Source organism: Stegodyphus dumicola, chromosome X1 (genome assembly GCF_044657685.1).
Source record: "Stegodyphus dumicola isolate Sdum_Otavi_A_Nest chromosome X1, ASM4465768v1".
In the NCBI taxonomy this organism is placed as follows: Eukaryota; Metazoa; Arthropoda; class Arachnida; order Araneae; family Eresidae; genus Stegodyphus; species Stegodyphus dumicola.
In genome coordinates, this window is record NC_140780.1 from 99,704,366 (window position 1) to 99,721,725 (window position 17,360).

Consider the following 17,360-nt stretch of genomic DNA (forward strand, 5'->3'; position numbering starts at 1 on the left):
GTAGTATGCATTATTACTAAATATGAATTAAGGAACATAATTAGTAATAAGTTTGAGAATAAAATAAAACTCCATGCAGTTTACCAAGTAGCATTAAATATTTTACATTTATAATGGGTTTGACATATTTGAAAGAAGATATGTGACATTTACGTTTTACTAAAAGTTAGCTTTATGTTGATTTTTTATGCCTCATTTTGTCACATACTTGGTCAGTCTAGAGGAGAGGTTCTCAACCGGTGGTACGCAAAAAAAAAAAAAAAAAAAAAAAAAAAAAAAATAGGTGGTACACAAACAAGCAAAGTATTTTGAGCTATTTATTTCAAAACAGTAAGTGGTAGTAGTGGTACTAAAGGTTTTCAATTTTTGTTTAGATGGTACATGTTAGTCAAAAGGTTGAGAACCACTGGTCTGGAGGTTTAGTAAATAGCAGGTAGATTTTATGTCAAATGGCATAGGTTAAAATGAGAAGCAAGATCATAATCAGCATCATTCATAACAAAAGACTGAATGTTATCACCGCTGCTGCTTGTCTAGAGAGAGACCTGCTGATTAGAACAAACCTGAAAGGTCTGATGTAGGCACGGTTGGCAAGTGTTGAAAGCTAGTCAGGCTCTCTTTGATGCAGTTAGTGTCATAGCTTTGTGTAGAGTTGCAGGGGTTGTAACCCAGTTAATATACTTTCAGGTTCCAATAAGCCATTAAAGCACCAGGGATGATAAGTTGTTTTGCATTATTTTAAGTCTCACTAGATGCAAAGAATAAGTTATACTTGAATTTCTACATTTTTGTGTTTTATCTTGCGATCACAGTGATTATTAATGAAAGGCAATAACTCGCTTTAATATGTAGAGATGTAAGCAGTTAGTTATAAATAATTAAATTAGGTAAATAGTTAACCTTAGTCATTATGGATTTACATGGCCACTATTAAATTTTTTAACAGTATTTGTTAAAAAAGGCCTATTAAAATCAAAATCTGATAAAAATTCACAGTTTAAAATGCATGTAATTTACGACACTGATTCTTAAAGGATATTCGAATAATTACGCATTGAAAGCTACAAAACATTTATGTTTTGTAACAATAACACCCAACAAAATATTCATCCATAATTTTAATTTGAAGCCTTCGCAGACATTTTTTCTCATTCATATCGATTTCCTTCTCTATTTAAGTATCTTTTCTAACAATTAGAGATTTGTCTCAATATGCAAACCAATGCTCTTGCTAGTTTCTGCGTGCTTTATTTCTTAACTTGTCAACCTCTTCACAATGTACCTATGAGGGTTTATTTGATCTGGTAAAAATTAAATAGTCCAAAACCCCCCGATAGACGTGAAGCAAATTATCACTATGTCTGAAAGTAACTACAATATCAGACAAAGGTTTAAATAAGCCTCTTAATTAAAAAGAGCTTAGAACAAACATAAAGGCATGTTCTGATGCTTCAATTACATCTCATGGTGATGTAATTAAACAAAAACAGTCAAATTCAAACTAAAAATGTGGACTAGTGGTCAAAGATTATACAACTTAATTTTAATTTAATCTGGCTCAGTAATTCTATCATATGAGGAAACAGAAATGGAAAATTATAGTAAAGGCTGAAATCATAAACAACTGTGTAATTTACATAATAATAACTGCACATATCTTTGAAGAATAATTTCTTTATGTATTCACTTTCTTTCTTCAGCATGTTTCCTTTTCATTTTAGAATTTTTGGATTTAATTAAGGATTTCTGATTCTGTTTTTCTAAAAAAACACCAAATGCATTTAGAATGTATAGAAAAAGTGACTAATTTAATTTCTTTAGTAATATGGATTTCAGAAGAAATATGAAATATATATTGTAAAGGCCAGTTACAGAGCTGGTGTGGCAGAATTTTTAGAATTTAGTGACACACAAAACAACAAAATCTAGAAATGGCAAAACTTTTAGAATTTAGACAGGCATTGGAAGCAGAATTTAGAAAGGCACTATGCAGTTGAATTTAGGATCCACAGAGATTGCATCAGATGGGAAAATGCTTAGTGCCAGCTCTGTGTATTATGCATTAAGACATATTAGATGGATCTTTTAAATTGTAAGTTTTCAATTTCTTTATTAATAAAAAGAAAAAAAAAACCCTTTCTATAATGCCTGCCCAAGTGATAAGATTAGAAGCATTCTTGATATTTTCCATGCTTGTGTCTAGTGAAAAGTAGAGAAAATAAAGGGAAGATAAACATATTAAGAAAAACATTCTAATATTATGTCTTTATTGTTCTTCCAGATGTTCTCCAAAAAGTAAGAAATTCGTTGGAAACTTTCTGTAAAATACATCCATTACGCGTTGATACCATGGAGACATTTTTCATTTTGTCACATATTTATCGAATCTTCTAGAATCGTGGGTCTATAAATCTTGCCTTCAAATCTTTCTAAATTTTCCAAGCTGCAATGTCAAAAATACTACAGAAAAATTATCCCAACCAATTCTGTAACAGCAAAAAGCCAGAAATATTTTGGAAAAAAAAAAAAAAAAAAAAAAAAGGGGGAGGGAAAAAGTGCAAAATTAATTTTACAGAGAAAACTGATGCATATTCTGAGAATTTTGAATATTCTGAGACAACTACATGGGAAATATGCTTACTATGAAAAACTTAAAAACAAGATATTTCTAATTAATTACATAGTTAATTTTGTTTTTGCTAAGAGATGTTTCATAAATTAGGCTTTATAGCATTATACCTTGTTTATTTTTCAGATACAAAATATTGTATAATAAGTTGCCAAAATAAAACTTTATAATATGACAGCGAAAAATAAAAATGCTTTATTTTAATGTTATTTTTTAATATAATTCCAATATATTACACATAAAATCTATCAAAATTATGATGTTTTAAAAAAATCGTCGAAAAACTCTCAGATTTCGGAATTAAAAATTTTCTATAGAAACTGATCTTAAAATTGCCAAATTTAGAACCATTTAATAAAAGAATTCACATCCCCAAAAGCGAAAATTGTTTAAGAGCTCTTTATTACAAACAATGAATTTCGAAATGCTTATGTTTCACTTCTTGCTTAGAAACTCGAGTATACCATCATTTATATTAGAAATAGAAACAAATTAATACCCATGATTCCATTGAAAAGATAACCATATACGTCAGTGAATCGCCAAAAATATTCCTCTAAAATGCTAATTCACATTCAAAATGGCAGTCGTAAAAACAGACAGAAATTTCAGATGATTAAATTTAAGGACCTTCTACTGATCTTGGACAAAATTAAGGACTTTTAAGGACCAAAAATCGATTCCAAAAAAATTAAGGACTTTTAAGGACTCTTAAGGACCGTACGAACCCTGTCCCTGGCTGCCACGAGGTACACAGAGATCTTAAAGGCTTGTTGTTTAACTTATCAGGTGCATCCTAGGTTTCGGTTAATGAGAATGAACGAGAATGCTTGTCTACACAGGGCTCAGTCAGTCAACAATTACCAGGAAAGTGAGGATGTTCGCTGCATGTATTGGCCAGCCAGATCTCCTGACCTAAACCCTATAAAGCATGTCTTAGATACTTTTGGGAGGGCAATTTCATCTTCCGAGATCCATCCCACAGTGGGAAACTGCCTTGCTGCAGGAGTAGGATCGACTGCTGCAGGGAATCCTCAACTGCCTCCAGTCCAGTATGCTGTCACGCTGCACGATCTGTCTGGCTGTAAGAGGGGACAATACCAGACTCATTTGCAGTTGAATATCACAACGCAGATTTCGGGCATCCCTGCACTGTGAGCTTTACTGATAATCATACATACATAAAGTCACATTTGAACAGTACATTGCTTTCTCTGCTATAAATGTATATTCATAACAAATTTCCTTATAATCTATCCATTAACTTTTTAGAAATTCGTCATAATGAGCAAATTCTCTTAATTTTTCACATGAGTGCAGCAGTCTGTTTTAGATCATTTATGCAATTAACCAATTGAATTGAATTACATCAGCTTCTAGATTGAAAGGCCACAGGCGGTCGAGCGTAAAAAACTGCTGAACACAGCTAGTTCCAAGTGGGTTCAAATGACGATGAATAGGGTGACTGCATGGAAGTTTTCATATTTTATCCCATAGGTAACGTGAATGCACGCCATTTTGCTCAAAAAGTTTACAACATCTCATGTTCTAGGGTAACATAAAAGGTACAAGGTATCTTGAGACTTACGTGAATTATCACTAGGTCATGAAAAATACCTCAGAGACAGGAAGAGGGTGTAAAGGACCCTTTCATTTAATTAAAATAAAAATTAACAGAAGGCACTACTCATGCTTACAGAAGCCAGCATTTATGGCTTAAGTCAGAGGTACTGAAATTGACTAAGTAAAAGGTAATTTAGCTTAATGGCTACACAAGTAAAGTAATGCGGAAGTTAGCTTCGAACTATAGTTGGCATCACAAACTTAACCCTTTGCGGCACAGTGTGTCCAGTGTGAATTTCCTTCTGTACGCACAGAGAAATTGAATGAAAAAGGAATTAGAGGTTACTATAGGTTACTCTGAACCTTCTTTATATATAGTAGATGGCAGCTCAACACAAACCAGTCCATATATTTTAGCAATGTTTAGTTTTCTAAGACCCTCATTTTTCAAAGAAATCTTCCAGATTTTTTTTAGGGTATAAAAGGAATTGTTTGAAAAGAAATTTCTATGTTATTTTTTTGGCTGTATGCTAATCTTATTCTATATTTATTAGTTTTAAATTTTTACCTTGAAATCTTGCCTAAAATCAAATGGCGAACCCTAGGTGTGCCCAGACCAGGCTCACCGATAATCTAGGACAGCTGAGAGTATTCTTTGTTTCTCCGCATCTCATCGGTCAGTTCATTGACAACAATACTAGTTTCAGCACTCTTTTCTAAGCTCTATTCAATCAGTCTGCCCACTTTGGGCACACCCACATAATTAAACTACATGCTATCTTCACAAAATTTTACTTGTGTACTCCTCTAGGCCTAATTAGACTGCCTACCTTTTTTTTTTAAATCAAAACTCCAACTTTAAAAGGTAGCGTGCCGGAACGGGTTAATGGTGAGAATAATACAAAGCTGCAAAATACTACTCCCAAGAGAATCAACATTAGTAACGTGATCTTCAGCAGGCAGAACACGCTCTGATTCTACCCTCTAAAATCTTTTTTTTAAATGCTAGCAGGCAGAACATGCTGTAATTCTAACCTCTGAAACCTTCCTTTAAATACTATCTCCTTTCTACCTCATTTGAATATTATGAGAGCTAGAAATTTACATTCTAGCAGGAAAATAGAAAATAAGGATGATAGGAAAGCAAATTAATATAATGTTGTGCGCATACAGGTTCGTAACAGATTGAATGCACACAGGTCCGATGATATGTTAATAAAATTTATTTTATCAAAAGAAACACTTCAGAGTTCTCGAACTTTCCACAGAAATACTGGTACAGCTGTTCACACTTACACGGAGCACAATCAGTAGTTACACTTCAAACTACTAGGAACATTAAACACAAGAAAATGCAAAGCTCTCCAAAATCGTGCTCAGCTAACAACTACAACTACAACAAAACTGAAGGCAGATGGTCTCTCCGGCCTTAAAAAGTTTTCACCCGGCCGCCGAGCTATTTCTAGTACTTGCTGAAATGACTGGAAGGCATATGAGAGCCAGCTATGGTTACAATTATATAGTAACCAATTACATTTGTTCAATTACAATAACTATTACGGAGATACAGCGACCGGACCAAAATGTCACCAAATTTAGCAATTTCTTGCCAAATTTGGCAACCGGTGCCAGCTTAGCGATATCCTGCTAATTTAGTGAGACAGCCATTTACTCAATGTTAAATACACTTGCCTCCGTATTCTTATTTTTCTGACAAAGTGCCCTCCCTCTAGATTTTCATGTCATATTATATAGAAAATATTACAATTTCACATATATAATTTGACTAAAATTAGCCGTATGTGTTAAAAATTCGTAACAATAAAATAACTGGTTAAAGAACTAAACAAGACCTTACAAGTTCTTTACTGCTTTTTAAAATAAAAATGCTACAATGTGTTTATCTGCTTAATCTTGTAGGGTTTCCTTTAGTTTACTAACCTTTTATTCAAATTTGTGTTCTTTCCAAAACTCCTCAACTTACCCTTGCATTTCTTTGCCAGGATAAATTTAAAGTTAAATGAAGCGAGTATTTAAACGGGTAAATCTTGGAGTTTATTCAGAGCATGTTTTTGCCAACCAGTGCATGTTTATTTGCTGATCTTGCTGTTACGCTAATACACCTCTTGGTTATTTCGAATAATTTTCATGCCTGTTAGGTTTTGTTGAGTCAACCTAAGTTAGATATAACTTAATGTGCTTGAATTGTTTAATGTTATAACATTTAAATTCCACCGCAAGTTGGTGTTATTGTAAAGCACGAAGTACATGCCTTTCTGTTATTAGTTGGTAATAATTAAGGGCTATTTTCACCCTTCTTCTGTGCTAGTATTTATTTCACACCTGTGTGAGAATTTGCCAGGTTCATTTGTAGGATCTAGTTTAGCTTATGTGGAAAAGAAGAGACAGATTTTATAAGTGATGCCCAACTTCCGAACCCATGGCTGATAACGACGCAGCAGTTGAGCTACCCCTACTGACATCACAAACTCAAACAGCTCTTGGTAATATCATGGAAGGTTTTTGGCTACCTTGTTGAAACACTGTGGGCCTCCATGAAACCCGCAGTGACATTCAATGGAAGAACGTTGGTCACCAGCTTCCTAGAACATTTGGACAACAATTTTTTATTGTATCTCCTCCCTGAAGTTCAAAAGATAACTATAGCGACGTCCATCTTACGAGGTCAGGTATTAAGTAGGTTTAAAGGAATCAGGAAATTTTGTCAGGGGGAAATAGGCAGCCTCAGATATACATTTGAAAGTTTTAAAGCTCCTCTGTTCCCCGTGGTCAAAGACAGAGCAATACCAATTTAAAGTCGAAGAACTAACAGAATTCATTTTATGCGAGGTTCAAGTTGCAAATTTGTTGTATGGGAAAAGGCATGATGCAGAGATAGTTCAAATTATTTTGCCTCGACTACTGCCGCAAGTCCAGGATTACATTGAAGTGAGAAACCCCAGCACATTAGAAGATTTGTTTGAGTTGGCGGTGAAATTGTAGAAAGTACGCGTACAAGAAGTTTTGGCCAGAGATCAAACGGACAGTTTTCTAGGCCGTATTCAGAGTGGCAAACAAAGCGAGTTAATGCTGAGATTAAATTTCAAGATAAGAAGAAAGGCTGCAAGATTCTAAAAAAGGGGCAGTAAAGAAGGAGTTATACTAGGAAAGGGTCTGAAAGGAGGGTAGACTCACCCCATTCGGAAAAATATCCCTCGAAAGTAAAATTTAACACGATAATAATAAAAAATTTGTCCTTACCTGTTATACAGATTCGACCAAATAAAGTGCCTACACTGACCTTAGTGGACACTGAGGTGTAAGCAAATTTCATTTCGGAAATTTGTTTTTGAAACAATTAAAAAAGTTACAGGTTTTTTAAAGTTAAAAACACAAAAGTTATTGCAGCGCAGGGCAAACATATTGTGCATGTATAAGTAAAGCAATGTTTAATGAGGAGATAAAGAAAGAGGTTCAAAAATCTCTATTTATTGTTGCATGCAATTTACAAGCTACAGTAATTTTAGGTGCCAACTTCTAAAGACAGCGGAAGCCCAAATTAATTTTCAGGAAGAAACTCTACAACTGTATATCGAACCAATGGCCGTGGAAGCTGTAAAGCCGCCCGACGTAAATCTTTCACATGTGTGAACCGAAGACAGAAAAAAATTGGAAGAATTAGTAAGAACATTTTCTGAAACATCAAGCCTCACCCAGATTGTACATCATGACATTAGTTTAAAAAGTGAAGAGCCTGTGGAAACCAGGCCATATCGATACAACTGCATTAAAGAAAAGATTATAGGAGAACACATTCAGCACATGCACATAAATAAAATTATCAAACCTATAAGCAGCCCATATGCTAGCCCAGTTATGCTTTGCAGAAAAAAGAACAACCTGCCTCCCTCAAATTTTAAAGCATGGAGACTAGCGATTGATTACAGGAAATTAAATAGTTTAACTAAGTACCCATTTACCCCATCTAAAATTGAGGAAATTATACATAACATTAAATCAACCAAATACATGAGCATGATAGACCTCATCTCAGGATATTTTCAGATAGCAATGAAACCCGAGTATGTGCCAGCATTCATCACAAAATCAGGCACTTATGCTTTTCTTAGGATGCCTTTCGGCTTATGTGGAGCGATGGCAACTTTTCAACATATTATGGATATCATATTAAGACTTGTCCTCGGAAAATCTACATTTATATATCTGGATGACATAATCATCACTAGCGAAAGTATTGAGCAACACAAAAGATTTAAATGAAGTTTTCGCATTACTAAGAGACGCAGGCTTAAAAATAAATGCTAGTAAGCGGAAATTCGCGGCAAAACTTGGTTGTCTGGCTATATGATTTCAAAATGGAGAGTACAAACAGAAGACTAAAAAGTTATTGCTATAAATAATTACACTCTGCCCAATACAGTGAAAAACTCGCCTTATTTTTAGGCATGTGTTCTTACTATAGAACCTTTATAAAAGATTTCGTGCAGATAGCAGAAATGCTGTTACAAGCGACAGACGACGTGGGCACCATTCCTTTACTGTTATGGTTAATTGGTAATTGCACCAGCCTTATCCAGAGACCAGTGGGACCACATGAGGGCCTTGCACAGGATGCCCATACCATCCGACTGGCAATCATACTGACCAAATGCTCTCAGAGTTGCGCACTCAGCCAACTGCCTAGGCCCAGTATTTATTGATATCAACAAAAACTGAACATGGCCAAACAAGGACGTAAATACACATGAAATTGTTTATGTCATGAGTATTTTTGTTACAACTGTTTTCGCATTCAAATCAAAATGCAAAATAAAATACAAAAAGAAAATGGAAGATATTACGAGTAAAATTCAAAGTATACTATGCATAAATTAAAAGATATTACTTGTACATACAAAAACACTATGCGTGAGTGAAAAATATGATACTACATATTGCACTGCAAACTGAAGAATTAAAACATTGCCAAAAGTTGATGAAATTACTAGTAAAATACAAAGTATGCTATGCATAAGTTTAAAAGATAAAACACAGCCAAATACCTGCACAATGCAATTATGCTAAGCAGTATGTTACAATTGCTCGTTATACATATGAAAGTATATATTACATGATGCATACTAAAGTTCATATGTATAAACTTAGTTAATAATACAGGATCTTATGATTTGCATAGAGTCATGTAAATGCATAAATAAATTCATACTATACAAATCTTACAAACAGGTATTATACCGACAAAACAAAATCATGCAGATATACAATTTGATGCAGAATATTATTGACGTTACAAAAAGAAAATAATACACGATACGATACAAAATCCTGCAGATTTATGACACAGAGATTATTCAAACAGAAAAATTAAAACATAGAACTAGTGCATATGTAATTAAATACAGAAGGCCATATTATACACGTTATGCAGTATATTAAATTAGAGATAGTAATGATGGCATACGAAATCCTACAGATGCACGATACAGAAAATACTCAAACAGGATAATTAGAGCATAAGACTACTGCCTATACAGTGAAAATACAGAAGGCTAAGTACTAAGCATCAATTAAAATCTATGATTAAATAATATAATACTGGTATACATTGTGCAATACTGTACTAGTTCAGACCATGAATTAAAGACTCCTATGTTATTACAAATAAATTACACACTACAATACTTACGAAATCTTACTATATAAATAAATACATAACATATACACCTTATACTGAGTACACAATAAACCACACTGATATATAGATATATTCTACAGATAAGTTGCATAAACTAAAATACAGAACCATACAGTTACAGGAATTATACCAATTAAACAAAATCCTGCAGATATACAATGTTATGCAGAGTATTATTGTCGAATAGTGCATTAGAGAAAGTAATACATGATATTATAAAATCCTGCAGATGCATGATACAGAAATTTTTCAAACAAGATAATTAAAACATAAAACTAATGCATATCCAATTAAATGCAGAAGGCTATGTACTATATATCAATTAAGACACAATAACACGCCGAATAAATACTAATTCAGAAGTCAAACAACAAAAATCAGCGTTATATTTTCAAAATTTTCACAGGACTAGTTTCGATGGTTTTACCGAACCACCATCCTCAGCTGCAAAATCGCAAATGAACAAGATAGGAAATAGTGATTAGATAAGAAAGCCTGATAGCACTTTGGCCTTTAAAGAAATTATGTTTTAGTTCTGGTTTCACCAACAGATGGTGCCACTTGTTTATTTTTGCCCAGGCTTTCTTATCTTATCTAATCACTATTTCCTATCTTGTTCATTTGCGGTTTTGCAGCTGAGGATGGTGGTTCGGTAAAACCATCGAAACTAGTCCTGTGAAAATTTTGAAAATATAACGCTGATTTTTGTTGTTTGACTTCTGAATTAAAATTGTACTTGTTTACATTTTGCAAAACTGTACTAGTTCAGACCAATATCTGGAGACTCCTGCGTAAACAATACTTACAGAATTTTAATACATAAATAGATGCATAACATATACACATGATATAGAATATTACATTAGTAAAAGTAATACACAATCCATACAAAATCCTGCAGATGCATAATACCAAAAATACTCTAACAGGATAATTAAAACAGAAGACTAGTGTGTATGCAGTTAGATACAGAAGGCTAAATACTGGTATCAATTTAGATCATACATTACTTACAATATCATACTATATAAATAAACCATACAATATCCTATATATACATGATACAGTATATAATCAAACAGGATTATTAACCCGTTCAGTACGGGCGTGTCATATTTGCATCAGCAGCAAACATTACCTCACAGCCGGGTGTGTCATATTTGAATCGCCATTTAATTCACTCTATGGCCGGGTGTACCACATTCGACTTTTTAGATGAAACATTTAATTGATATTTTTTATTGCCGCTAGATGTAGCTGTATGTCTGTTACGGTGAAATATATCGAAAGTTAAATATGTTTACCTTCATTCCTATGCAATGTATTTTATTTTTGGTATTTAGTTTTGGAATGAGAGTGAGATTCGTGGGTGTTTGTTGAGCAATGTAATGTCTCTTTAACTGAGTCATTTCATATAAACAAATGCACGTGTTCTCCCTGCATTAAGGTGCTTTTTATTTTTATTTTTGCGATATAGTGGGATAGATGTTCTATCATTAGAGTTTTTTTTATTACTCTTAGTTTTTTCCGGCATTGAGATGAATATTTTTTATCATCAGCTAAATGTACTTTTTTAATGGCAAACGAAAGCAGTATCTGAACGTAGAATATACACAAATGCTAATTCGTTAGCGTTCAGTAAGGTAATGGCTCTTAGTACGTCATTTTATATAAACAAATGAACATGTTCTCGATGGTCTGGAATACTTTTAAATTTAATTTATTAATTTTTCTTATTTTTTTTAATCCTGTTATAGTGTAGATGTTCTATCATTAGAGACTTTTTTATTACTCCTCGAGTTTTCTGGCATTGAGACGAATATTTTGTATCACTTAGTGAAAGTTTTTTTTTTTTTTTTAATGGCAAAACAAAAGCACTATCTGACTGTAGAACAACATACATAAATGCTAAATGAGTCAAATTTGCTGAGCAAAATAGCAGCAGATACTCTATTCCTGTGACATATGCAACGTTTGACTTTGCGTACACCCATGTTGCAAAGAATATCATACACTGTCTCTTTTTTAAAATATAGCTTCCTTTTCGTTGCTTGCATGTTTAATTTTTATGAAAGACAGTTTTAATGTTTTTTAATTAAGTTTTGTGTTAAATAAAATCTGCGATTGTTTGGATACTTTCTATACAGTCAAAAGTCGTTAATCCGGACTCGTCGGGACTTCGGCGATTCCGGATTATAGATCATCAGTTTAAATCTGGTAAAATGGCATGCAGAAATTATAAAATTAAAAATATGAAACCGTAATTTACGAAATAAAGAACAATTACGATCTAAAGGGTACCAAAATTTACAAAAAAAAAAAAAAAAAAAAAAAAAAAAAAAAGGAGCTTAATATTCATTTGTTTACTTTATTAAACATTTCTTTCAATGTAAGTTGTTTAAGTTGCTTCGTTTTTTATGTGATAATACATTCTCTTTAATTCCATAAACAGACATAATTTCTTGTTCAGTTACAAAGTTCCGCTGCTCAAGTCCTATAATTGCTATGTCGAGAATACCGACTAATTTGTCAATCGAAATTTTTTCGTTTTCAATAACCTCTGTTACTTTCTCCGCTATTGGAAGCGAATTATAATGAAGAGGCATTTGATTTCAATCATATCAAAGACGGAGTACATCGAGAGGAAATACCACATTTAGTAAGCAATTATAAGCCAAATAAAATAAAAACATCTGCCCTTAAGATAAGGATAGTGTTGACAGATCAACTTCCAATTCATTGCGCTCTGCGGCGTTAAAGATAAACAAACGTTAAAGTTTAGATAAACAAAGGATATGCCTTTATCCATTTTTTGCAGCAATTCCACTTTTTGTTTAATGGACTCTGAAAGATACTTTCACTTTGTATATCCTTTACATATTAGTAAATATATATCGGAAATTCTATTTGAAATAATCGAAAGTTCAAGCTTACTTTTATAAAACTGCTCTAACAGTCTGCAAAAAATAATAAGCCGGATCCAATTCGAAGATTAAGGAACAACGCAATCTGCAACATTAACTGAAATAGATAATTAGATAATTTTAGCTTAGCTTATCCCGTCCCTTATACATTAAACGCACATTCGTAAACGTATTTTGCGCATGTGCAAATTCGCAGCTGTAAAGGTCTTACGTCAATGCGACGCATGCGCAGAAAGTTTGTAGCTTTGATGTCCGGATTATAGATCATTCCGGATTATGGGTGTCCGAATTAACGACTTTTGACTGTATATACTTATTTGTGGGATAAGGGGGAAATTATATTATTCTAGAATGAGCATTTTATAAAATTTTTAAGGAAAATACAATAATAAAGCTTTAAAATTAATTCTGACAACTACCTGAATGTTCTTCTCATAACGTACCAAAAATTGGAACAATTGGATGAAAAATTTAATTTATACTAATTTTTTTCCAAAGTTAGGCTTAGCAGTGCGAATTGCCCGTCCCCACAAGATGACACATCCAGTTAACGTGCCGTCCCAAGACAACACTTCGGTAACAGAGATGCCCGTCGTGAACGGGTTAAAACATAATGCTGGTGCATATACAGTTAAAATGCAAAAGGCTTTATATTATGTATCAATTAAGATGTATGATTAAATAACATTATACATACATAAAAACCTTTATAAACTAATGCACTATATATATATATATATATATATATATATATATATTATATGCCATACAAAATAATGCAGATACACTTATATCAGTCAATATTTTACAAGTAATTATTTTGTATATAATATTTTGCATATTAGGAGCAGAATGTGAAATATAGGGTCATACAAATACAAAATCAAGTCGTGAGAATGATTAAAAAGTACATACTTAATGTGCCTTACAAATTCAGACATTATGTGCCGTAAGTATCATTCATGCAAACGTAGGCAGGCTGGAACAACAAAAACCAATAATGGTGTACCCTCATATTTGCTATAATACACTACACTTGCACAGTAATTTCTTATGAAATATTTTACTTTTACATTTCAGAAACACAAAATTTGATAAAATTTGTACTGAGTGACTATTGAAGGGGTATATTAAGACTGTGGCAACTAATTAGCAAAGCAAACATATTGTTTTTCATGGGGTGGTTGCATGAGATACAGTACAATGAACATTTGATTAGATCAATCTGTATCACTAAAATCTATAAATGTAGCATTAAACCAGAGTTTCCCACAAAGATTATGTACTTTGCATCAATACATTATGCCTATGAATGCTAAACCTGGCACAGGTCTATTCCAAGACCTTTAACCTTCTTAATTTTATTAATCAAGTGCTGCTTGATTAAAAATTTGCAAAAGGCTTGACAATTTTGTGAAGGAAATCTAATATGTAAGTCTTTTGTGAGAGAGCATTTTTCAAGGTAATGCTCCGGACAGCTTAACTCTCCACAGCTGCAAAAACTTGAATCGCTTATTTTAAAAATTTCTCAAAATAAAGAGGAAAAGGGCCATGCCCTGAAATATAGCATGTCAGATAGGGATTACCACAGCATCTATCTTGTGAAACGTAAGAAAGATGGTAATAAGTATGACGACCAGTGGTACTATAATCCCATTCTTCTTGCCACTTACTTGATTGCTTTGAGACGTAGTGCAGATTTCAAATGTGAATGTGGCCAAGGTTTGTTCAGCAGCAATTCTAAAAGTGGCCTCCTTGGCGAGAGCATCTGCATCTTCGTTTCCATATTCACCCATATGTGCCTTTATCCAAGCTAAGTGGATGTCATGTTGATATTTTCTAAGATCTTGATGAATATTTCTAATGATTTTGGATTGGTGTTCTGGATTACCAATCGCATAAATAGCTGAAAGGCTAATTTTATAGTGGCCTTTAGAATTTGGTGGGTTAGCAAGTAGCGAATAGCTTGCGCTATTGCTACTGCTTCCCCTTGAAAGACACTGTTATTGTTAGCCAAATGGCCCTTCCATTGTGCAATGATACTATTTTCTTGTATAACAGCAAATGTGCTCTCCACATTTCCTCCAATCTTAGATCCATCCATATAAATTACTGTACTGGAGGGGCTACGGTACTCTGTAGGCTGGACATGTAGTCTAATGCCAACACCATAATCCGCAGGGTGAATACTGACAGATGTTAGTTTGGTTTCATATTCCTCTGAAGTAAAATTTTCTTCGGCAAATGCTATTGGCTTGTGTAGCTAGCTGTATTAACATTTGTTGTGCTACTTCCTCCTCAGATCTAATATGCAGTGAGAGCAAACCAGCCAGGACATTTATTGCATCAGTGGAAGTAGTAATATATGCCCGAGTAATGCCTAAGGCAAAAAAGTGCTGAATAGTAGAGAGATGCTTGATTTTTCTCCCCTGCATAGGGAGAGCCCAAATTGCTGCAGCATAAATTAACTTTTCTACAACCATTGTGTATAAGATCTTTTGAATGTGGTGGTTTAAACCTCACTTGTATCCATAAAATTGTCTTAGTTGTTTGGCAATGGCCAGGGCTCGCTTTTTAATAGAGATAACATGAGGAATCCATGTCAACTTTTCAACAAAGATATTTTAATTCTTTTACAATTTTGAACCTCTGACCATTGAGTACAATATGTGGTCTCCTTGTCAAGGAGCTCCCCTTCTTAGTTACCAGTAAAATTTGAGACTTATTTTCTGCTTAACTAGTTCATTACAATTTCGCTGGAAAATTTGACAGGCCTCATTGCAGTTCTTTTGTAATTCGTCACAAGAATGTCCTTTGACAACTAAGGCTGCATCATCAGCATATGTAAAAATGTTCGTATGCGCAGGCCAGGAAGCGTTGAGTAGCTTATTGAAGATCAGATTCCAGAGTTGAGGAACTGCACAGGAACCCTGCGGGCATCCTCTTGTCTGAGAATTTTCAATAATTCCCACTGAATGTATAATCATAATTCTTTGATCCTGTAGATAATGATTTATAGTATTGAAGATATTGCTTGGGCAGCCAGAACTTCTTACAGCTTGCAAGATTGCCGGCCACCATAAGCTGTCAGACGCACTCTTCAGGTCTAAGCTGACGAGTGCTGTATGGTGAATGTGATATTTGTTTTCCATAATAGCCTCTCTCATATCATGCAAAGCATGTAAAGTGGAAGTTCCTGGCCTAAATCCATATCGCCTAAGAATGAGGAGATTTATTAACATGTAGATAATAGTGTAGTCTGGTTATATAAGGATTTTTTTCAAACAGTTTACCAAGAGCCGGAAGTAAACAGATTGGTCAAAAAGATGTGGGTTCTGCTGGATTCCGATACTTTTTCAAAAACAACACCGCTTGTCCAATTTTAAATGATTTCAGGAATGCACCCGTAGCTAGTAATTTATTGAAAAAGCTAAAAAAGATTGTTGGCTTGGCCAAAACGACTGTTTTAACGATGGCATAGTCAATGCCATTTGGGGCCTTTTTTTTTGGCAAATGCGCTAATATATGTTTTAGTTCTTTTAATGTAATATCCCTATCTGGTGGTACGTGGTATACATCTGTTCTGTACGTATAGTTGCTTGTTGCATAGAATCTTCGGTTGGGTCATCCTGCGTGAAGACGAAATCCAGGATCTGTATTAATGTTTCCCTTGCGTAGTCCTGAGTAACATTTATTCATGCAGGAATGTGTAACTGAGCAGGCCTACAGAGCTTTCCAGTCATAATCTTATGATGAATATTCTACGTTTTGCAACTCTGTACAAAATGCATGCCATGAATTTATTTTAGCCTGCAAAATTGAACGTTTGTACTTCGCTCTTGCCTGTTGATAAATTGGGAGGGTGTTGGAAGGTTTAGTCTACGCTGAGTCTTTAATCTTCGACATAATGCGCGACACTGCCTCTGCTGAATATGAAGTTCACTACTCCACCAATTGATCGCAGACAGTTTTTTAGTACTTTGCTGTGGCAATATGTCATCACACACTTGTTGAATGCACTTTTGTAGAGTCACTGTGAAATTCTCCAATTCTTCTCTTGAGCTCGCTTGAGTTAGCTGTTGTTCAATACCTTCAATCAAATTCTTGACCCTAGTAGTAAAAGCATGTTTTCGCCTACCAGGTAGGTTGTAACGATGGATAATACTAATTGTCGTGGGTTGCTCTATTGAGAAAGTAATGTAACAATGGTCGCTTAAGCTAATTTCATCCTTAACCCTCCAATTTTATATTAATGGTGCAGCTGAGGCTGAACTGACCATCAAATGAGGCCAGCCCTGTGCATAGATTCTGTCATATGTCGGAGGCATGTCTGCTGTCTTATGTAAAACAAGATGATTAGCAGACAGAAAATCCTCCAGAAGGCATCCTTTGTCATTTGTGGAAGCATACTCCCAAACCGTGTCATGGGCATTATAATCTCCTGTAATTATTTTAAGAGGAATTTTAATCTTTTGCAGGGTATCTGTAAGAAACTGTGTAGTAGCCAAAATATCTGCAGAAGGTGGAG

The 17,360-nt window shown here is 34.1% G+C and overlaps 1 protein-coding gene across 7 annotated transcripts in view; it reads right to left on the minus strand.

The window, feature by feature from the left end:
- The window catches only part of LOC118197302 (NADH dehydrogenase [ubiquinone] 1 alpha subcomplex assembly factor 2), a 76,774-nt gene that overhangs the window by 1,508 nt on the left and 57,906 nt on the right, over positions 1-17,360 (minus strand). Inside the window, exon 6 of one of the 7 annotated variants that reach the window (XM_085808540.1) lies at positions 2,386-2,443. The exons of 3 other annotated variants lie outside the window; for them this stretch is intronic. Coding sequence is in view for 2 of the 4 variants with exons in the window: in XM_085808537.1 (XP_085664663.1) it covers positions 13,773-13,811 (39 nt within the window). In the remaining 2 variants the exon portion in view is untranslated. Of the gene's footprint in view, positions 1-2,385; positions 2,444-13,757; positions 13,812-17,360 lie in introns of those variants that run through there. 3 more of the 7 variants (XM_085808538.1, XM_085808537.1, XM_085808541.1) reach the window with 3 other exon arrangements.